General features: G+C 31.6%; 3 protein-coding genes across 4 annotated transcripts; all 3 read right to left on the bottom strand.

Annotated features, from left to right (window-relative positions):
• Positions 1-10,039: 10,039 nt before the first annotated feature.
• Positions 10,040-15,492, bottom strand: LOC118060132 (uncharacterized). Of its 2 annotated transcripts, XR_004689388.2 has the most exons (3): positions 15,348-15,492; positions 11,172-13,257; positions 10,040-10,262 (listed from the first exon to the last, which is right to left on the bottom strand). XR_004689388.2 is itself a non-coding variant. In XM_035073286.2 (2 exons), the coding sequence occupies exon 2, from the start codon at positions 13,212-13,214 to the stop codon at positions 11,304-11,306; it is 1,911 nt and encodes a 636-aa protein (XP_034929177.1). In that variant the 5' UTR covers positions 13,215-13,257; positions 15,348-15,492; the 3' UTR covers positions 11,038-11,303. The 2 variants fall into 2 exon arrangements, 1 of the variants encoding a protein (XP_034929177.1); XM_035073286.2 differs by lacking the exon at positions 10,040-10,262 and having other exon boundaries at positions 11,038-13,257.
• A 1,965-nt stretch (positions 15,493-17,457) lies between these two features.
• Positions 17,458-19,925, bottom strand: LOC118060496 (AT-hook motif nuclear-localized protein 1). Its single transcript, XM_035073725.2, has 5 exons — positions 19,295-19,925; positions 18,699-18,766; positions 18,442-18,573; positions 18,183-18,344; positions 17,458-18,001 (listed from the first exon to the last, which is right to left on the bottom strand). Exons 1-5 carry the CDS (start codon positions 19,647-19,649, stop codon positions 17,684-17,686), a joined length of 1,035 nt encoding a protein of 344 aa, XP_034929616.1. The 5' UTR covers positions 19,650-19,925; the 3' UTR covers positions 17,458-17,683.
• A 1,650-nt stretch (positions 19,926-21,575) lies between these two features.
• LOC118059734 (uncharacterized protein C227.17c) lies at positions 21,576-24,031 on the bottom strand. Its single transcript, XM_035072689.2, has 3 exons — positions 23,812-24,031; positions 23,595-23,713; positions 21,576-22,146 (listed from the first exon to the last, which is right to left on the bottom strand). Exons 1-3 carry the CDS (start codon positions 23,912-23,914, stop codon positions 22,030-22,032), a joined length of 339 nt encoding a protein of 112 aa, XP_034928580.1. The 5' UTR covers positions 23,915-24,031; the 3' UTR covers positions 21,576-22,029.

A 24,031-nucleotide genomic window follows, 5' to 3' on the forward strand; every position in this document is an offset into this window, starting at 1 on the left:
TTTTTTTTTTTGCTTTTACATGTCGAATTTCATTCATAGAAATTCCACTAATTCCCTTGATGATTGAATAACTCATCAGATTATATTTATGTCTAGTGGTTTCTTTTTTTTCATTTAAAATTTACATCTAACATGCTTCTCTTTTGAGATACAACAATACCTTAAAGTTTTTGGATGCAACAAAAATTCTCAAAATCTTTTAATCACCTTTTTTTTCCTTGATTTAATTAATAAAGTATATGAAGTGTGGTAAAACTTGAGAGGAATACATAATAAAGAAATATCTTAAATTACATGAAAAGGTATTTTTAAGAATTTTTAGTGATGGAAATATCATGTACTTTTCATAATAAACACGCACATATATGTATGCATGTACATGCGTGTGAGGGTGAGCATGCACATATATTCCATAAGGTATGGTTATCAAATATATTTAAAACAATTAAATACAACTAATAATCACAATGGCCAAATCAAAAAAAATATTAATTGCTTGATAAAGGTATCAATTACCAAAAATATCTAAAATAATTAATATAATAAATTAATTACTAAAAAAAGCTATTATTAATTATAATTTTAAATCAAGGTTATAACTTTCCTCTCTCTTTTTCACTTGAGTTAATAAAATATGAGAAATGAAATGTTGTAGAAATTGTAAGGAATATATATAAAGTTCTTAAATTAAGTGTGAGTGGAGTCTTCGTTACATCACCCTTGCCATGCATGATTTTTTTTTTTTATTTTTTTTTTCATTTCAGGATATAGGATTGTTTGGATTATTGAAATAGCCTAATCAAAATTTACTATGCTCAGGAGATGAAATGAAATGCTTCAGGGGAGGATTTTTCTTTTTTATTTTTACAAACCAATAATCACCAAAATTAAGGAACAAATTTGATGCAAAATAATTAGCATAGAATTTTATGGATGAAATTAACAGATAAAAATAGTTCTAGAAATTATCCAAATAGACAATTTAAAATAAAACAATTATATTATTTTATTCGATTGAATTGTACTTCAAATTTTGTTATGGCTCATTTTCATTATATTTCACTAAAAAATGACTCAAAATTACTTTTAAAGTTTCATATTGTAATTTTAGTTTTTTTTTTTCTTGTTAATTTTAGATTTTAGCTTTATTATTTTTTCCTTATCAGTTGTTTTCTAATTATTTACATATATTTAGGATATCTAAACCTTTTTTTTTTTTTTCAAATTTCAAGAGATTTTTGGTGAAAAAACTACAACTTTTAATAATTTTGAATGTGTTTTTGTCTAATCCTATGATTTAGACGAGTGTTAAGCTAAAATCTAGACTTTTCTTTTTGTTAAAATCACATAAATCATAAATAAATATATAATCAGCTTTTGATGATTGCTTACTGAAACAAAACTCAAGAATCCTACCGTGGCTCCAAAAGATAGAAAATAAGAGTATTTATATATTTATGAAATATATATTTGAACTATACTCTGATAATTTTTTATATCATTTTTCTGTCAAAGAGTCATATATATGAATCTAGAGACATTGCAAAAGTATTTTAAGTTTGGTGTACTGTGATAAAAGTGGTGGAAATTTCTAATATGGGTACATAAATTAATAAAAGGATAAAAATAAAAATAAAATGTAATGGTTGACTTGACTAGTGACGTATTAAAATAATTTTAAACATAGAGGTAAGAACCAAAAAGTAAGGGTTCAGGAACTTTCACCTTTGCAGGTTCCGCGTCATGGTTATGTAAGGGTCAAAACTCAAAAACTCGAGCCAATGATGCATCAATCCAGCAATAAAAAACTTAATAATGGGATCAATTCTCAAATTAGATATTTTTATTAAAAAATAATATAAATTATATTTTAATATCTCACTTAATAATTTAAATTATTTTATTAAAATAATTCTTTAATATGATATTAAAGTCTTAATAATCAAATGATAATGAGTTTGAATCTCATCATTTTTATTTATTTAATGAAAATTAAGCATAAAATAATGTAAATTTATGCAAGTTTCAAACTCAAAATGCTTTCATTTGAGAGGGTGTGTTTCAAAGTAATATAAATCATATATTGATTTTTTACCTAATTGTTTAAGATATTAAATTAAGATGCTTCTTCAACACCTTTCATCTATGGAGAAGCTCTTACGACTCAGGATGAAAGAAACACCCGTGAGCTAAAGATTATACTAAAAATTTTAATATTATAACTCAAATGATTTTATTTCACTTAAAAGGATTTGTTAGTAATATAAATCATATCTTCGAGACTTCACCTGATTATTTAAAATATTAAATTGAAATTATTCTTCAACATCTTTTATCTATGAAAGAATACTCATAACTCAAGATGAAAGAAACACTCTGTTAACTAAAAATTATGCTAAAAATTTTAAAATTATGACTCAAATGATTTTATTTTTAATTAGTTTAGAGGTTGACTTGTTTTGGTCAACTTCATATATATATTCAATTTATTTTAAATAGATACTAGTTGATGTGATAAATTCATGATTCAAATTTTAAAATATTCCGAACAATTTGGTATTCATATCTTGTTATCATGAAAGAAAGGAGTAATTAACATATTTAATATATTTTTTTATTTTTAATCAGATTGTTCAAGTAGAGTTCAACGGAATATGCCTTGCTGGTTTAACTCAAATTAATGTTTTTACTATTTGTCGTAAACTAATATCTTCTTTTGAGCATTTTCAGGACTCTAAACATTATTTTTTGATCGGTCCCACAGCAAAGTGCCATCACAGAAGCTCTCAACTACAAAATTAAGAAACAATTAATGCAAACTTGCCCAAAATGGTCGGATGATAGTACGAAGATCTTGTATGATTTATTTGCTAGCATTGCATTATTCTCAACATTTTTTTTTTAAAAATAAAATTGGTTGTACCTCTTTAATTCTCGAGAGTCGAGACTGCCTCTGAGTTTAGTTTTTATACATTTATAATGACATAGAAAGGTACGCAGAAGGAGATAAAAGAATAATACATGTATATATATATTTTTTTAGAATGATAATTTATAGCTTAAAAAAAATCTCACCAACAGTAATCCAAACTAGTCGGTTGTATGTTTAAAAGTAAAATAGAAGTTATTTTTTATTGTAAAATATATTAAAATAATATTTTTTTTATTTTTAAAAATTATTTTTGACATCAACACATCAAACTAATTTAAAAACATAAAAAAAAAATTAATTTGAATTAAAAAAATTATTATTTTTTAAAAAAAATGCTTCCAAAATATAATATCAAACACATCCATTTAACTGAAAATACAAGTCATGTTGAAGTCTTAATTTCTCAGAATCAACTGGGCTGAAACAGGGACATCAGTTAGCATGTTTTTGTGTTTTTTTAAGCCAAATCGATGGATATTAACATTAATCACTCCGCACATGATGCCACCACATCAGGACTTGTAGTGTGGCAGACGACGTGGTCTAAATTGGACCACAGGCGGCAACTGCCTTGCTTGGTTGTTGAGGGGTCTTCTTCCCTCTGAATTTTTCTTTTCTTTTCCCCCCCTTTTACGTAATGATAGGTTAGTTCCCGCAATGAAATTAGTAGAGAGACAATTCTTTTGCATGGAAATTGGACAACAATTATCTTAAATAAGCTTTTGGGGGGCATGACACCCCTAAAGTTTCTGAATCTTTTAAATTGACCCTTCACTTTCTTAGTTTTTTTCAAAATAGTGGAGCATCCGGCACCCCTAAAAAAATTGTATTTTCAATCCAGTCCTTTAACTTATCTTGTTTCGAGACAGATCCTAATGATTTTGTCTTTTGGCAGCTCTACTTACGAAATCCTAATCCCATCTTCCGTATTGGCAAGTAATGAATGGTGAAGACTATGGATTTGTCTAAAAAAGGTTCTCAATTCCTGCTGGTCTATTTGTATCTAATTTCATTTACTTATATGTATAATTACGTGCTAGTAAGAACCTATAATTTGTAAGCTTTGTTTGTCTCATGGTCCCTCCATTTCTTATGTTGATCATTTAGCTCCTCTATGAAAAACTTTTGCACTCCGACCCTTACGCTTATAAATTATAGTTGTTCGGGCACCATGAGAGCAGGCGATGGTTACCATGTAGCAGCTATCAAGTGAGTTGGCTAGAGAAGGGGCCGAAAAATCAAGAATTAGAAATGTAGGGGGGTGGTAGGGCTATATTTTTTAGCGAGGTGGTTGAATGTATAAAATTGAAAGATGGGGGGACCATATGTGTAAATAAATCGGTTAAACTGTGGGTGACTGGGATCTGTGGGTGCTGGTGCAAGTGTGCAAAGTTGTCTGATTCCTCAGGATATTCCCACCAAAGTTCCAAAACCCTTAAATAAATACAAGCAAGGGCAGACCGACAGACTTAAGCATGGATAACCTTTATAAATTAATATGATTGGAACGATGAAAATTTATTAATTAATTATAAATTATATTTAAACTTAAAATTCAAGTTGGAAATAAATAAGAATATTATTTAATCAATATTATTAATTTACCAACTGTATTCCTACGCTCCTCTTTAATATAAATATGAAAAAAAATATAAATGAAGAATTAATTAAAAATGTTTCGAAGATTACACGCGATCTTATTGATTTGATTGTTAAAACAATAGATGTTAGCATGTGTTTGGAGTCTACATATTAATAAGCACTTGTTAGATTTGCAATAACACTAAATTAAGGGGGCATGTTTCAAGCCTAGAGCCTTGTGTCAGATCCACAAGCACAGCCAATGGAATGTGCTTTTTCCTTCCATCATCTGATTTTACATCTCTCTCCCCGAGACCTTTTCTTCTTTCAATTTTCTTTTAATAGAAACATTTTGAAAGAAAATGTTCCCACTTGCACGAAACTTCACTACGGGCATCTCTGATTTATGGCATTTGGTATTGTGGTTTAAAAGTGTATTTTAAAAATTTAATTTTTTTTTTTTTTAAAGTATTTTTTTTTATTTTAAAGAATATATTTTTGATGTTTTTAAATCATTTTAATGTGCTGATCTTCAAAAATAATTTTTAAAAAATAAAATAATATTATTGACATGTTTTTCTGAGTGAAAATCATTTTAAAAATCAACATTAACTACACTTCCAAACACTTAACGTCCTAATTTGGACAATTTTAATGCGTTATTTTTATATCTAAAGTAAAAAATTATTTCATTCTGCGTAATATTAAATAACCATTTCAATATAAAAAAATTAAAATGAGATATAAAATATAATTTATATTTTTTTTAAATTAAAACCTGTCAACACTACCTAATAAAATAAAAATAATAAGATTTAAATTTATTATCATCAACAAGTATTTGATATCATATTAAAAAAATAATTTTAACTTTAAATTTTAAATTTTTGAATAAGATATCAAAATATTATTTATATTATCCTCTTATAAATAATATTTTTTTTTTAAAAAATAAAATCTAAAAATAAGAATGTTGGTTTTTGAAACTGTCAATTAACGATGTTAACTTAATTAAATATTGTATTAAATTATATAAAAAAAAAAAAACGACACGAAGGAATTTGTCCTCGTTATATAATTATGTTGTTAAATTGGTCAAATTAAATCTAGGGACATCTTAAATTTTATTCCTACGAGTTTAAGATTTAATGCCTCCATCAGATAGGCTTAATTGCTAACCATCTTCATTTCTGGCCTCCTTTCCATGAGATTTTTTCTAGTAGACTCAATTGCTAATTTAGATGAGCCCTTCACCTCGCCTCCTCCTCCCACCACCACCCCTAATTAGGGCTGCCTTGTTCCGGTGACCTGAGCCCTAGATTTCACCGGTCATTGTCATTCACAGATGATAGTAAAGGGGAATTTGGATTGGGGTTTTGGTTACTGCGTTGTTACAGAGCACACCGACAATGCCTTATCTTTTTGGCAGGTAACCTAGATTTCCTATATGCTATGGAAATGTGTGGCTAATCACGATAATAAGGAGCCAAAAAGTTAGACGTGGCAACCCACCACGTTGAGCTTGGCTGCTGGAGCTTCCCATCTTTCTAATAATATAACCTACTTGCATTTATTCTTTTCATTTTCCCCTCAATATACGCGTTACGAGGGTGTGGGCCTACTCAATTTCCTCTATGCTACTACTTAATTATACACGTACAAGAAGTGTTGATTTTTCTCTGATGTTAATTGAGATTAAGAAAAAATTTCTAACGTATTTTTCACATCGGTTTGGTAAACTCAATTTTTTTTTATATAAATTCTTTTAGATACTAATTTTAAGATTTGAATTGAAAAATAAAAGAATGAAACATGTTTTCTTAATCAGAAACGAATTTTTAATTTGTTTTAGTTTTATGCTGTTATAAAACCAGAAAAAAAAAAAAAAACTGTGGAATATGAGTTATATTCCTTTCTACCATGCTTCTAGTTAAAAAATTAACTGTTTACATCAGTGTGAAAATATGGTTGAAATAATATTTTTTATATATATGCTTTTGGATTGTTTTAATGTGTTGATATAAAAATATTTTTTTTAAAAAAAATATATTATTTTGATATATTTCCTAGTTAAAATTATTTTTAAAAATAATTGCTATCATATTTTTAAATACATAAATATCTTTTTTAATGGAAAATTATATAAAACTTAATTAATAGCAACTAGTAAGAAAATTTTGCAGAGATCATGACAAATGATTTCCAAATCTGACTTTTGATGACAAACTTTCCAAGTCAAACTAAGTAAGCTGACAAAAACTAAGAATTGTGAATGAGAAAATGTGTTTCTTGTGCACAAGAACCTGGCTATTAAAAGGATTGAAAAGGAGAAGAAACAGTAATTTTGATACCTCTTTATTTCTTTTTACAAATCTTGGCCTTCGCGGTTGATTTTTCATCCCTCGGGTTCCCTTTTTTTTCCTGCTATGTAAATAGTTTTTAGACCGGTTCTGTTTAAGGTTAATTTTTTTTTAAAAAAATCAAAACAATATTATTTTAGTAAAAAAATATTAATAAGTTGCAATTAGTTTTTTTAATCAAGTTACATTGAGTTTTTATTTTTTATTTTTTTAATTCAAACTAGTTTCACCCTTGGATTAATTAGATTTCAAGTTAATTTGTTGAACGGATGAAGTTTTAAAATTATGGTCACCTGTTTTGGGTTTTTGCTGAAAATAAGCAACAAATTAAATCTCTGTAAAAATATACAGCTTGGTGCATGGAACAATTAATTAATTCAATTTTTTTTTTTATTCAGTGGCAATGTAAAAGCATGTGTTCCATAGTCAAAGTTAATGGCCCCTTTTTATATCAATTAACACTCCTTTTTTTTTTTCCTTTTTTTTTTTTCTCGTGCATCGATTGACGAGTGGAAGGTTTTGTGCACAAGAAACGATGTCTGTGAAGTTGACAAACATAGTATTGATCAGGTAGTTCCATGCATAGAGACGGTGATTTGGGTTGATTTTTATTTAAAAGAATGTTAAAATAATATATATTTTTATTTTTTTAAAAAATTATTTTTAATATCAATACATCAAAATAATTTAAAAAATATATAAAAAAATATTAACTAAAAAAAAAAAATTAAATTATTTTAAAAATAATTTTAAAATATAAAAACAAATAATACCTACTAACAAATTAAATTTCTATAGTTTTTTAGGTTATATTTCTAAATTATGTTAACCAAACATTGAATCTCTATTCATACACCTTGTCTAAAAGAATTTTTGAGTTTTTAAATTATTTTAATATGTTATATTAAAAATAATTTTTAAAAAATAAAAAAAATTATTTTAATATATTTTTAAATAAAAAATAATTTAAAAAAATAATCTCAAGTTATATTTTTAAATATAGCATAGCATTACCATCACTAAATAGGACCACAACGAGCAGCAGGTACGCCTAGAGAAGGATCTGGTTTCACGGAGCTGGGAAAAAATTAAGAACCGCAGCCTGTAGGTCAAGTACAGGGCTATGGTCTATAACTACCAGATCTAACTAGCATTGTACTTAGGCTATTAATGTCTTTCTCCAAGCGCTTTAATTGTACCTCTTGACTAATCCATCCCACCAAAACTTTGATACGTTTTGTTTCATTATATATTAAAATAATATTTTTTTATTTTTAAAATTTTATTTTTAATATTAATATATCAAAATAACATAAAAACAATATAAAAAATTAATTTAAAACAAAGAAAATAAAAAAATAGAAATTTTTAAAAAAGAAACTAAAAACAAAAAAAACTAGTGAATATAATATATATTATATATATATATGGTTGTTGATTTTTATATATATATATATATATATAATATATATAAATTATGAAACAATTTTTGTACCGCGTTCGAAACTCTATCATAGGTAGCACAATTATTTAACCTAATTAATTAAACGTATAAAATTGCCTTGCCATCGATAAAGGTGCCCTTCACGGATTTTATAAATTGAAGATCTTACTTTTCAATGCTGACCTATAGAATTTCAAGGAAGTGGTTAACACTTGTCTCGCAATGAGAAGTCTTGGAATGTTATAGAAGCAAGTAAGCAACCACCAGTACTTATTCTTTAGGTTTATTTTGAAAAAGGGAGAGATAGATAATAAAATAAAAATAATATCCAAACTCATAAAAACGATAATATATATATTATTTTCTCTCTTGTTTTTTTATAATTTTATTATGTCCATCTTTTTTTGTTGAGTGGGTATTGACAATTACTCCTAGAATACTCTAAAATTTATTATCTCATAAGTGTTTTCAATTTAGCTTCTGGGTGCTGTGATAAATAAAACACAATCTTATCAGCCATATAAGAGATCGCTATGGACTTCGAGATTGAAGGTTAAAATTACCTTTCATTTTTATATTTTTATCTAGACTTAGAATATTAAGAAAGGTGTAAAGAAATAATATTAAAATTAAATTTATTCTTTAACTATCCATAATCCCAAATTAGACCCCACCCAAGAATCTTTATTAATATTTTTTGTATTATTGTGATTTTAAACCTATTTGAAAATATGGTTGTTGTTATTTTTAAAGAGTTTTTATTTAAAAATAATGTTTTTTTTTTATTTTTTAAAAATTATTTTTAATATCAACACATCAAAATGATTTAAAAACACAAAAAAATAAATATTAATTTAAATATATATATATATATATATATATATATATATATATAAAATTAAATTTGTTTAAAAATATTTTTAAATATAAAAATAATCAGGACTGAAGTTGTAATTTTTTGCTACAAGAGAGAAAAGAATCGTTAGGTAAGCTATGGAGCACGACACGACACTGAAAAGAAAAGGACTTGATGAAATTTAGCTTAGCAGACTTTGTTCGTCTGCGAGATTGCGGCGAAGATTACTTTTTAAATCATTTACGGGCTAACTCTATTTGGATATGTTTAACCCTATTATATTTGTAGTAAAACATCTTTTTAGGTTAGTACAAGAGAAGTAGAGGAAGACATATTTCTCTATTAATTATTTTTTACCCTCAATTTTTTTTTTTTTTAAATCAAATCGGGTTGCTTAATTTATAACCACAACAGGATCGAAGAGAGTCTCATAATTGCTAATGCTCGAACTTGATTCATGGGAGTGTACCAAAAAGGAAAACGGCAGCACAACATTCTACTACGGCTTGGATTTTATTTGGAGGATGAAGGAGGCTATTTTGCTGAAAATCCTTCAATTTCCTGGTTTTCCATGGAAATCAAAGTTTCCTTTTCTTCTACTTTTTGGTCCATTTCCTCCCATGTTCGTATACTTTATTGGTAATGCAAGGTTAGGTTTTGATACACACTGCTTTGTAAACTCCTTGACAAATCCCCATATCTCATGCTTCTTTTGTTTCTTAGCGAGCTCACTTTTTCAAAAATCTTTGATTTTTCTTCATGGAAATTGACGATCTGCCGCTGATATTGCTCTCAAGTTTTCGTAATTTCCAAGTAAACTGATATCCTTCCTCTAAACTGCAATGATATAATAATAATAATAATAATAATAATAATAATAATATTGACCCCTCTCCTGATCCACTCATAAAACAACAAAATTTATACACATTTTAGGTACCGTGATTTATGCCACATGTGGATTAGGGTCAAGAGTCAAACATGTTTTAATGTTGTCGTGGCCAACAAATACAAGGTAGACTGATCCTTTCTTGCTGCTCGATTCCTGTTTCTTCCTTTGTACATCGAAGGGGGAGGGATGGATGGTCACTGAGATTCAACATGGAGTAAATAGGTTAGAGATTGTGCTTCTTTTATGCTCTTAGATTTAAAGGCATTTTCTTTTCCTTTTCTGATGATTCAAGCACCCTGAACTCAAGTTTATATCATAGCCTGTAACTTAGAACCTGCTTGACATAATTTCGGCATAATTCAAAAAAAAAATGATCATAAACATGTTTAGTTCAATCAAGTTTTTGCTTTAAAAATATTGTAAAAGAGGTGAATTCTACATAAACGATACGCATTCAGACAACAGCTGACAAGGTATGGAGTCGTTGGCATTTTAAACCAGACAACATTAACAACTAACGAGGAACATTTCATGCCTACACAAGTTCATTACTGTTCATTTTTCTACGACAATGCGTCACCCGTGGGCTCCCATATCTCATTAAAGAGATAGATTAACAGCTAATTAATTAGTTTTAAGAGATGAATTAGAAGAATATCAAAAAGGGGATAATCAAATCAGCAATGGAATGCCCTACATTGATGTTTTGAGCATGATAGTGGACCTATTATGAAGACTTTGGACCAACAAAGTACTGGTTGCTGGTTGCTGAAGTAGAATTACTTCAATGTCTGCCAAAATATGTGCATATGTTGTCATGATGTGGCCAAGTATGCTGGTGCTAATTAACTCAAGACAGCACACTTAATCTTGCTCCCTCAGGCAAGAAATCATAGAGTCACTGCTGTTAATTATTGCTAACCTACTCCATCTAATGCTTCAAAATGTTCTTAGGTATTACCACAACTATAATTCTTTAATGAAGAACTTTTCATCTTGAGGCCACCAACAGTGACAACAATAAACAAGTATCCGTTCGAAGTAGATATACAGCATTGTTTTTTCAAATGGTACATGGTACATTATACAAAAGAGATGTTACTAACCTCAAAAAGATCGTCCTGATTAGAGCACAGCAAAGTCCAGTGAATGCGGGTAGCTAACAAGCAACCTGCTGATTATTGGATGCACGACTTTGGTCGGTGTCCAGAGCCCATTTAGAAGCGGAGCAAGCTATTTCATAATTTTTCATGGACATCTACCGTTGTATTAGATTGATCAAGATGCAGACCATCCCATGTCTTGACTCCAGAAAAGGAGCTTGAAAAGGCATTTCTTTGGCCAGATGAGAAGCATAGATTCCCATTTCTTTGACCATGAAGCCTGAGATTGTTTCGAACAAAAAAAAGATCTTCCATTCTCTGCTCTCCCAACCTGTTTGCAGATTCTCGACATGAGAAGTCACTAGCTTGCCAAATCTCTTCGCACATTGCAACACTTGAAACCTGGCTCAGAATCTTTATGGCTAGTGTTTGTAAGTTGGGTGTTTCAAAACCGAAGTTTTCCCACCAAGCAACTGGATCCATTTTATCCCTGCAATCCACGGCATCTTCCTCTCCCAAGGATCCTTCCAGACGCCAGTATGAGCTGAGCTGCTCTCTGAGAACACATCTGGCTGCGCTTTCACTCTCATATCTTTCTAGCGTAGCTTTCCAGCCCCGCATTACAGATTTATCCTTTGCTTGACCTTTTCCAATATATCTAGGATTCAGTAAATAACCTGCAGCATGAAGAGGGGAAAATAGAACATCCCACCTGTTCTCAATCAGTCCTTCTAACTGATTCAATATGCCATCATCAATTGCCTGACTCCTCAAGGCTTCAAGTGCCTGAATCCGCCAGTCATAAACTGCACCAGTAACAGATTTGTCGATATCAATTGTAGCAAGCAAACTTACAAAAGGCTCATATAACTGCAACAATAAATCAGCCTTGCTCCAGAAACCATCATCTAAAATGGCAGATTCAACATTTACAACATCCTCTGCCATATTATTCTTCCATTGCTTCCAGTCTTCACTTACAACCACATCCTGGAGTGGTTGCCTTAGCTCAAAGACCCTCCGGAGAAAGCAATATGAAGGTGCAAATTTGGCAGAGATCGGATCAGAGAACTCTTTCAAATCTTGACCAAAAGTGCACGAAGAAGTATGTTGATATGTGATCATGCATTGCTCAATTGCCTTGGCACACAAGACAACAGGTTTTATCCATTCCAGTTCGGCCATTTCTTCCATCAACATGAAGACAGAGTGTGAAGTGCAAGGAGACCAGAAGATATTAGGGAACTTTGACGATAAATAGGACTCAGATGATTTGCATGCATCGCCTAGATGTGAAACTATCTGAAGAACATTTGTGGGGCCAACTTCCATAATAGTATCACCGAGAGCACCAGTAAACACGTGCTCTCCCTCATCAGTATCATTGACATCAACTGCCTTTAAAAATACAAGTCCCCTTGGGCTGGAGATAAATATATTGACATGTGCGCTATCTAATGCACCATCTAAGCGACCGGCACACAGTATTGTGCATCCTGTATGTGGCCATGACTCCCTAACTAGAGCTACTGATTTTTCAATCCTCGCTTTCTCTTTGCTTAAAAAAGAATCAGACAGCTTATCTATTGATGGGAGTTCATACCCAGAGCCAAAAGCACCAATTGCTTTCACCATTTCACGAAAGTAAGGAGAGTTGACGATATCAATATTTAATCCATCAGCATAAAAAAATCTAGCTACCATGTCATCTATATCTTCTTTTGTGATGGTTTTCCAGGCAAGAGTTGGCTGAGAAGTCCGAGGGCGTTTACAAGGCTTCCCAATGACAGAATTCTTTTTCTTCTTCTGTGAAACACGCTCCTCTTCTAGGACCTGAAATGCTTCTCGTAAGGACCTGTCTATAGCGGGGCAGCTTTTGACCCCAACACCTGAGAACCCTAGAAGGTGGGCCCTGACACGTGAATAAGACCCATTATATCGTAGATTACAGTGGTTACATTTCCACCTTTTTGTACCACTTCCCCTGTCAAATCCACCAAACACGCTAACATGTTCCCATCCCCACTTATCAGATTCTGATGGCATACTTCCGAGCCTTTTCTGAATACCAAAGAAATGGAACGCTGTTCTGTTAAAATAAAACATAAGAGATCACCACTGAGAAAAGCATTGCCTGCAGGACATCTACAAGTACCATTCACGTCCCAATTCCATGCCGGTAAATACATCTAAATAGAATTTATTTTTCCTTTGGAACTGCAGTAAGTATAAGAATGTAGAAAGCAAACAAAAATCTCCAAAAATGAGAAGGACAGCTATCTGGCATTTTACTTCGACTGCTTGGAAACTTACAAATCTAGTGGCATTTTTGTGTTCCAATATACTGGCCTGTGAAGATGCTCAATCATGGACTTTCAGAGAGCTTGGTCGAGTTCGACCACCTCCTATTCATTTTGTATGAAATTCGGGTGGAATCTTTCTTATTTCACTGCTTTCCAAAACTTCTCTTATTTATGGCACATTTCATTCAAAGGATTATTTTTTTAAGTGTTTGATACAATAAACTAACCGCTCGCAAATCAGAAAAACCAATGGTTGACAAAATTGTCTTTCCGCTCAAACCAGAAAATATTTAGATACGTGTATAAGAGAAGGAAGCAAATACCATGGAGAACAACACAAGTTGAATATCTTTGACAGCTCAACTATTTATGTAAATCTATAAGCTGCTAATGTTCTGGCATATAAAAACTAGCTCTCTAGAATAGCAAAAATTCCAATTGGGCTACAGGAAGCTGAACCGGTGAATGTTATGTCATGATTGTATAATGGCATAATGAAACATAACTAATACTATGATTCAACAGAGCTACAGGCAACAAAATTGGAGAATTTATGTCATTTTTTATATCACGGCACCAGGAAACATAACCATGCTTCAACAGATCATCACACTAAGTGAATTGAACTTCCTAAAAAGCAGCATGCCATGCAAGGCATTCATGCAATGCATCTGCAAAAATGGTACCGATGCTTTACACCATTGTCAATGGCAATATAAAGAACTTCTTTTAAAAAAGAGATTTTTCAATCTAAAGAAGAACTAGCAACTTCTACTAGCTCGTGCTTGGACTTTTAAGTCTGACACTAGTCCGTTCCCTTTCTGCTTCGATTTGTGAACTATAATAGTCTGGGCTTTTTTCCAGTCTGTAATAACTTCTTAGTTCGTACAAACCCTCATCTCTTTCCCTATACTAAAATGAACGAATCTCTTTCTTAGTCGAGATTAGTGAGCTTTCTTTTGTCAGCAGAGGAACCGCGCACTTGTTGGTACCTGAGGAAAGTACTAGCTTAAGCGACAACTAGCCTTTTTATTTCAATACTAAACTTCTCTACTCGCCCCTGTTAGTGGACCCTCTTATACTGTAGCTCTGCTCATTCCGGGGATGAAATGGCTAGACTACCAATGCTTTACACCGTTGTCAACGACAACATAAAAGAGATTTTTCAATCTAAAGAAGAAACTTCCTAGCACACAATCTCTTCATACTACAGCTAAACTGATTGTGATGCACAGGCATCCAAACTAAGTTCCCTGTCCGGCACTCGTCATAAAACAGAATACAGCGAGCTTCTGACTCAAACCCAGGGTTTGGTGCATTTTATACAGGCTAAGTCGTACATTTTCAACTTCAACTTCCCAGGGGTGCTACTGTCTAGTCTGATAACAAACGTAGAACATGTTATTGATGTCCAAAGTTTAAACTATCATTCCTTATCCAAACAAATTTGCCAAACCACACTGATCAAAGGTGCCAGCTTGCGTTCTGTCTACAAGTTAACCTTGGTTCTTGATCAAAGATTGAAACTTTCCCAATCTTTTCAGGTGATTCTAATTTCTAACTTGAAAAAGATCACAACTTTACCACTCAACTTCATCTACATTTAACTCTGATTTTGAAAGCTACAAAAACCCAACAAAATTCCAATCTCTAAAATCATTTAAATTGTCACTAATATTTAATCAGACACCCCCCCCCCAGTTTCCAGCTCTCTTAACTCTTAGTTTGTCTCGCTTTTCCATAACATGGATGGCATAAAGGCAGATATTTTCAAAATCAAAGCGAGCAAAACAGAAATCAAATCAGCAAACAAGTACAAAAATGCAACAACTTTTACAGCCATTCGATATATATATAAAAAAAATGATTACTTTACCTCAGGAACTTGTTGATTTTTTATATATTTTTGGTGCTGTCGAATCGAAACCTGCGTTTCTTTTACAAGGGTTTCTTTCTGGTAATAAACCTTGAAACGACGATGGGGTTTCCGTTTTTGTTCTTTTTTGTTTCTTATCTCTCATTTTGAGTACTATTTTTCATTAGTAGAATCGGAGCAGGCCATTGTACTGGTCTGGGCTTCTCCTTATCTTTCATTTTCTGAGCATCGAATTTTACGTTTTGGGCCATTTGATGAGCCTACGGAGTTATAAAATGGGTTGTCTCTAATTAAATTAATTTTACTTTTCTTAGCATTAATTATTCACTCAAGTGCACTGTATACTCTCTCTTATATATAATGTGGACTTACTCTTCAAGTTTTTTTCTTTTTTATTCCCCAAACTTGTTTGTTCGTGAATGATTTTTTTTTTGGTCAAATCAAAAAATAATTTAATCAAATTTATTGACTAATAATAAAATTAAAATATGATAGATCAAAGTAGAAAAAATATTATAAATAAATGGTGGTTTCAAAGCTCTCATAAAACATTCACTTTAGTCCTCAATTTTTATATATTATATCTATTTAGTCCCTTAATATTTTGTAATTTAATTTTAATATAAAAGTTTTTTTTTTTTTAGTTCTTGATTTGAGACGAGAGAAAGATTATCATATTTCTATTGGTAGAGAGAGAATTATTATTTTCACTGATTTTAGTAAAAAAAAAATGATAATTTTAGTATTAATGAGTTTATTTTTATAGAAAAAGTTTTATATTAAGTGTTTTTTTTAGATTAAATATTTTAATTTATATTTATTTCTTGATTTAAAATAAATAAATAAATATCATTGATAACTTATTTATTTATTTATATGCACGTGGTTCTCAATTCATTTGACTGCATGTATCCATAAAAACATTATTTAAATTTAAATTTTTTAACCTATAAAAACATATTGAAAAAATATGTATATCAATTTTTTTATATAAAAAATAAAAATATTTAACCCCCAAAAAAGCCGGTTCACATAACTATAACTAGTGAATGGTTAATAGATTTGCTGGCATCCATTTATATTTTATTTATTAATAAATTAATTATAAGCGGTACCTTTAAATTTTTACTCTTTTTTTATCAAATTGTTTTTTACTGCATAGTGATTTTTTATACTCCAGCACTGCAAGGAAGTCAAAACCAGTTGAGGGACAATCATGATGACGTGCTTTCATTTAATTTTTTAAAATAACTTAAAAAAACAATAAATTATATGTTTGATCTCCTTATTTGCTTGACTACAATAGCTTCACCAGTGAAAAGAAAAAATTGTGAAAGCTAATATATAATCATTTTTATAATTTTATTTAATAATTTAAATATTTGAATTGAGGTGTTTCGTTAACAAAAATATATAAATTTTAAAGTCTAAACTATTATGATTTTAAATCTCACTATTTTTATTATTTTTATTATTATGATACTTATACAAGTTTTAAACTTAAAAAAACTTTCATTAAAGAGAAAAATAAAATCGTTATAGGAACTGGCCTACGCTATAATAATTAGCAACCTTCTTTGTTTCAATGACCAAAATCTTCACCAATCTCCGACTATCAGCAGTTGCTGTGGTATGAACATATCCTTTCTGTCTCCTTCTGTTCCTAAATTTGCAATCCACGTTGCTTAAAATACATGGTATGCCACAGGTTTACTCGCAGCCTACAAATGGAGTGCTCGAGAACACCCTTGCAGATCCGACGCAAAAAAGAATTTGCTGCTCGTAATCCCGAGGGCAGCCTCAAGGTCATTTTCTGTCATCATAGCAACTACAATAACAGCAATGCCTCCGTTTTTTGGAGATATCAATTCATTGATTGGAGCTTTTGGTTTCATCCCTCCAGACTTTATCTTGCCTGTTGTGTTCTTCAAGCCATCGAAGAGGAGCATTATTTTCTGGTTAAATGTTACTATTGCAATGGTCTTCTCAGCAATAGGGATTATAGCAGCATTGCAGCAGTCAGACAAATAGTTCTTGATGCCAAAACATATACGTTATTCGCTAATGTTTGACTAGATTAAATGGCATATTGGCTAATTGGCTCACAGTATCAGAATCCAACCCGTGTTTCACTCTTCTTTAGTGATTTAATATATAGAGTGCTCAATTCCTAAAAGCATCTGAAACAACTGTGACAATTGACAGCAAGAGAAGTTTCTGTCTTAAGATGGTATAAAAAGGTACAAGATTTTGACGCCTTTGAGCTAACAGAATAAAGGAAGAAATATCAAACTAACACCACGTTTTAATGTTATTTAGCTGTCACGGATGCAAATCTAGAGAGTTTCATAACCGGGGGACACCAAGAGTGTTTGCTTTTGGGACTGCAGGACATTTTGACCACTACTGTTTTGGGAATCAGTATTTGCTTGTTGGTTTGAAATGACTGTGTTACCTGCTTCTTCATTTCTTGGTTCTGAAAGTGCAGATGTTGGTGTAGTGCAATTGTCTTCCCCATCTGTGGTTCCAGCGATTTTTACAGGAACCCTTACTACATCAGAATTGGCAGGCAGACTGGGAGCAGCAGGAGGGTCAGCAGATTGCCTCCTTTTAATCCCCTTGCTGATATTCTGCTTGAAACTGGCAATAACAAGCTGGTAAATCAAAACAAACCTAGCGTGAGATTTGCAAAAACAAACAAGCTGATAAGTCAGTTTAATTGAAAAGAAAATTCATAAATTTTTGAACTCTGTATTCTGTACACGACATACTGTTGACAGGAGACACAGCCATCTAGTGAATGCTTTCTTAGAAAAATGAGTAAGCAGAACATACTTGAATAGGGCCAGCCGCTATTAAAGAGCCTGCAACACCACCACCAAAAACTCTTCCATCAGGTTTAGCCAGAGAAACACTTAGCATGCTGTTTTTGCGATTTGAACCTCCTGTTTCGCCCAAAGTGAATGATCCAGATAAAGATAGAATTTCAAAGCGGCCCTGGATCAAATGGGAAATTAACCAGAAGCTACATCAGAAAAAGGAAAAGAAACAAGATAAAAGAGTTTCGTTTTTTTCAGGTATGATCATATCATACATCATATCTCAAAATTCCACCAGAAGGACCAGGCTGACGCATGATAACACTTGAGACAACACCAGTAGCAGAAAGAATGCAAACTGCTCGAGCACCCTTTTGAGATAATTCTAGTATCTTACTGACAATATCCTGCAGGTCATAAAACAGAATTAGAACATCTTGACACAGGACAAGCAATGGGAAGCACTACAAAAATACAAATCTACGAAAAGAATAATTAAGCAACCTTAATTAATTCACATATTTTACAGTACCTCTCCAGTATACACAGGCACTACATGAGGGGTGAAGCTCCCCCCTGCTGTTTCTGCTGCAAAACCACCTTTACAGAGAGAATTTCAACAAAAGTCAAAGGAGGGATGGAAAATAAAATGTAATACACAATATATCAAACATTTTTGATTTGAATCAGACTATATATATATATATATATATATATATATATCCCTTTTAAAAAGAAATTAAAAAAGAAGAAGATAGTTTTAAGCTTCCTCTTTCAACAGGAAATTAAACATGAATTTTTTTCATGTGTATTCAATTTCAAAATAATAATTTTCTTCAAAATTGGAATTGGAATCATGTTTTTGTTCATCCAACCAAATATTAATTGTTTAATCCACTTAACACCAAATCAAAATTTCCATTACAATCTACCATGCATTGATACTAAGCATCAATCAAGATTTACTAGAAAGAAACGAAACAAATACTAATAAAAATACAGAAATTTTGCATATAATAAATAGGAAAAAAATTACAAACAATTAATCCAACCAAAGGAAAGGAAGGAAGGAAGCAACATAATGTTAACTACTGCTTATAAAAGCCTTCGCAGATTTTGAGTACTCACCAAGGGAAGCCAAGAGTTGCAGTTTACCAGAACCACGGGGCCTCCCTCTACCCCGCCTCTCGTAACTCGAGAGAGAAGAAGAGAGGCCTTGTGGCGGAGGCGGTGATGACACTGGGTTTGCATCCACATCACACTTCCTAGGCCTTCCTCTCTTTCTTTTCACGGTGTTTTCAACAACACCTTCTGAGCCTGACCCTCCGGAGCCGCCCGCTACACCACCACCTGGGTTGTTTGGCTCTTGGGTAGGATCACTACCACCTGTTGCCACCTGGCTCCCTGGTGGGGCATGATCCTTTGTTGTAACTATAGGAGTCTGATCAGAAACTATGATGTTCTTCTCTTCCATGTAATCCATAGCAACTAAAAAAGAACAAACTATACTAAACAGTCTAAACTCACGTGAGGAGAAAAAATAAAATATTATTTCCTTTTTCCTTTTTCCTTTTTCTTTTTCTTTTTCTGCTCAACAAATTAGGAGATTATGGAAGAAAAATGGTTTTGAAGGTGTGGAAAAGGCGCCATGAAAGAAACCTATATATTGGAGAAAGTTCTTGCTTGAGAGCTTGGTGGGATTGCTATGCAATAATATAGGGAAGAAAAAAGAGAAGGGCCTTTTCTTCCTTTTTCTCTTGGGAGAGAGAGAGATAGTTAATTCCTTAAAATATTTATTTTCTATAGAAAAGGACAAATATTGCAGTTACAATATTAATTACTGGTTTTTAACCTTTTAAGGGGAAGGGAATCTGCCTTAAATAATAATATAAAAAAGAAATATCTTTGATTTATTTAGTAATAAAATAATCATTTTGCTTAAAACTAAAACTGATTTTTTTTATTATGCTTAAGAGATTTTATTTCCAAATATAGCTGGAAAAATCTGTAATATTTATAACGCTGCTATTTATATTTTGAAATTTGATTTTTTGAATTTCAAACAAATTGTTTTATTGGATCAAAAGATTCCAAAACCCTTTATAAAGCACCATATTAGACACTAAATACAATAAATTTGATGTTTTCAACCAGTAGTGAAATAGATATACATGAAAAAGATAGGGCAAATACATGAGATGAGTTTGGTGGAGACATTTGCATTATTGTTTGTTTCTGTTAAATTAGCAATTATTTTATTTGTTTTGCAGTTTTAGCTTCATTTTTATTTTATTTTTTGAAAAAAAAAAGGATTATTTCTAGATATATTAATATTAATGTTTGTTTGGCACAAGTATCATCACCCTTTCGCTAAATTTTGATTTTTTTACTATAAATTAATTATTTTTATATTTTTAAATTATTTCAGTGTGATAATATAAAATTAAATTTTTAAAAATAAAAAAAATTATATTATTTTAATACATTTTTAAATAAAAAATTAATCTACCATTTACATCTCTTAATAACCTAGGCCTCAGAAGAGCAAGAGCACTACTATTTGCATAGCCCTAATATATTTTTAAAGTGCTTTTCGTGTTGAAATATAATAAAATAATATTTTTTTTATTTTTTTAAAAATTATTTTTGAGATCAATCTATTAAAATTATTCAAAACATATAAAAAAAATTAATTTTTCATTAAAAAATTAAATTTATTGAAAATACAGGTTGGTCGGCATTTACAAAACAGAGTCTTAAAAGGAATGAAAACAACATTCAAATATCAGTGTATTCGATAAATTTTGTTAATGAAATAAATTTAAATCTTAACGAATCAATTTGTTTATTACTATGTAATTGAGGAAGGGTTATCTTGTTCTAGAAAATATTTTTCACTCTTTTCGATTTGTTTGATTATATATTAATAAAAACTAATTGAAAGTAGCTCATTGGTGTTCGATAGTGAAGTTCATGGTTCATTGACAAACATAGTTTCATAAAGTATTTTAGTTGCAAGTTGTTTTCCAAACTTTTTTTTTCCCTTTTTCTAAATAAATCAAATATGGAAAATGAGGAAAAATATTTTAAGAGCAGTAAACGTAACCTTTCTTTTTCTTTTTTTCATATCAGAAGCTCTTTCTTTGAAAACACATTCTCTGAAAAAACTAAAAAAAAAAGACGTGTCCTATAAATAATCCATACTACAGCTAGGCAACTAACAACAAAGAAAACATCAACAACAATAATGAATCAACACAACATTTTTGGTATCTAATAATTCGACCCTGCCTGCATGCATGCAAAAGGGGAGCAGTAAAATCTCTGCACCAACAATAAATGATCACAGGATATGCCAGATTCAATATTAATAGGAGGCTCAGATACTTTTTCTCCATCGGAATCAGCATTCATCAACACAACAACTGAAACCAGTCTTACTTTAGGGGTTGCAGGGAGCACTCTACAAAGGTTATTGAATTGAACTGCCATGAAAGAGAATACCCAGTACAGCAGCAGTCTGATCACTAGAGTTTCATCATGAACACCAGCAATTTAATTAAGTTCAGGTCGATGGAGAAGACACAAACGGATCGGATTTAAGATAATATGGCTACCATTACTTCCAGGACCTAGCTAACTCAAATGGTTTAATTGGCCATTTCTATTAACTATAAAACAACATTAAATAAGCTCAAACAAAATCATGTTTCCCCTACCTGTATCGATCAATGGATTTGTTCTGCATGCTCCGTCTCAGTAATTTCTATTCTATTATTTTGGTAACCATGGGGGACAGTGCAAACAAAGAAAAAAACAAATACAGCCATCTGCTTCAGAAAGAAAGCTTTGATTTAGGGTTTTCATTCCACTTCATCATCCAAGTGTCCAAACAACTGTCTCCAGTGCACTGATGCTTCTTCTGGTGTCCGCAGCTTCCAAAGGTGGGGCTTGGCTTTCTCACGAGCCTCTAGAATTTCCTGCATTTCAAAGTCCACTCTGGCAGGTTACTTTCAGGGGCAGAGTGAAAATAAACTAAGCAGGCTGGTTGGAAGAAAAGGAGTGATCTGTGCACATAGTGGTTCAATGAATGACACCTGTGAATCGAAACTATGTTGCGAACTCATGAACTTTATTTCATCAATCACTGGTTAAGAGACTAACATTGTTGCATTGAGTCACTCAAACCTTCAGAAGATTTAAAATGCAAAGCTTATCCAGATTCCAAAAACACCATCTTGCAAGAGACTCTAACAGGAGTTTGAAAACCCAAAAAGTCTCCATAGAAATTCTTTCTCCCTCTCTATGTACAGTTACAATATCCAAGCTCTATGCACTATATATGCAAACATAAGATCCATTGAAGCTCTCTCTCCCTCGCTGCACAGGAGTAGCTATCCTAAGCTCTATGTATCAAATATGCATATGTAAGCTCCAATAAAGTTTTTTGTCCCTCTCTGTACAGTCACAGCGTTTATTCTAAGTGCTTCATACCATAATAACTAACAAACACGCTTCAGAAAACAATTATTTTGCGATAACTAATGCCAACTCTGAACCATTATTTTCAACCCCTAATCCTGGAACAACAAAAAAGGTGTTTTACGTTAAAGAATGTTGAACAAATTCAGACACTACAAGCTTGAAACTTTCAAACTAAGACCTAAAGCACCATTGAAGGTAGTTGTGCTCTGCACATTGCAAGCTACTTGATCTAAATTCCACAGAAAAAAAAAAAACCCTATTCACATCCAAGAGAGAGAACAATAGCAACAATAATCAGACAAAGGGGCTAAGTGAATAAACTAAAGCCAGAACTCAAGGAGCACGGCAAAGATGTCTGCAAACAAAAAAATACTGGGCAAACACAATACAAATAAAAAAAAAGAAGCTATTTGACCCAATCCTCATCAGTTGACACTTGACAGCACATGAGATGACCCATTCACAATCAATATCACGCAACAAAATTCCACAAAATTACAGTCAAGACAGAAAACATAAACACGGGAATGATCCAGAAAGATGACTGGGGCTTCCAATATGAAAAAAAAAAAAAAGTGATGAAGATCGACGCCTTCATGCATGAGTAATCATAATCAAACATTGGCATTTGGCGGTTGGAACCCATTTTTTGCAGTAAAAGGATCAAGAATGCTCAAAGGATATTTCCTCAGAATTATAGTAAGAACTTTGTTATGACTTCTACCATAGAATTTTGATCCTTACAATCAAATCTCTAAGCTTTTATAAGTAATAAGAGAAGAAATGCATAGAAAAAAAGAACACAATAATTATATTACCTGGGCAAGAAATCATTGACAGAGCGAAAAGAATAATTGCTAAAGAACCCTTAATATTATGCGTATAAATATGCTTTGAAAAGGCAATAAAACAAAGTTTTACAGTAATTGAAAGAGAGAGAGACCTGGACTTGAGAAGATCTTTTAGTCTTGAGAGTCAAACAGTCGACCAAATCACTCCATTTCTGAGAACAGTTATCAAAAAGTCCAAGCCTGTAATATTGCTGCATTTGATGCACTGGAGCTGCCCCAAAAATAACGAATAATTCCCATGATTTTCGTTATTTAATCAAATATTTATTCAAGAAATAACTATAATGTGATTTTGCAGCAAGTACTTACAGTAGCAGAACCAGAGAGCGTCGAAGCAGGTAGTGCAAGATAAGCGCCGTTTGGCTGTTGAAGACAAGGACGAGTCTGCTTCCCGCTCTGGATCCGTCGCCATCTCTAAATATATGGATCCGCCACCCAAATCCACAGCTTCCTTCCTGTATTTTGAGGGGAGAGAGTGATTCTGAATTTCTGATAATTTTTCTGGTCGGGTTCGGGTTGAGAAGCTCGT

This window comes from Populus alba, chromosome 4 (assembly GCF_005239225.2).
Source record: "Populus alba chromosome 4, ASM523922v2, whole genome shotgun sequence".
In the NCBI taxonomy this organism is placed as follows: domain Eukaryota; kingdom Viridiplantae; phylum Streptophyta; class Magnoliopsida; order Malpighiales; family Salicaceae; genus Populus; species Populus alba.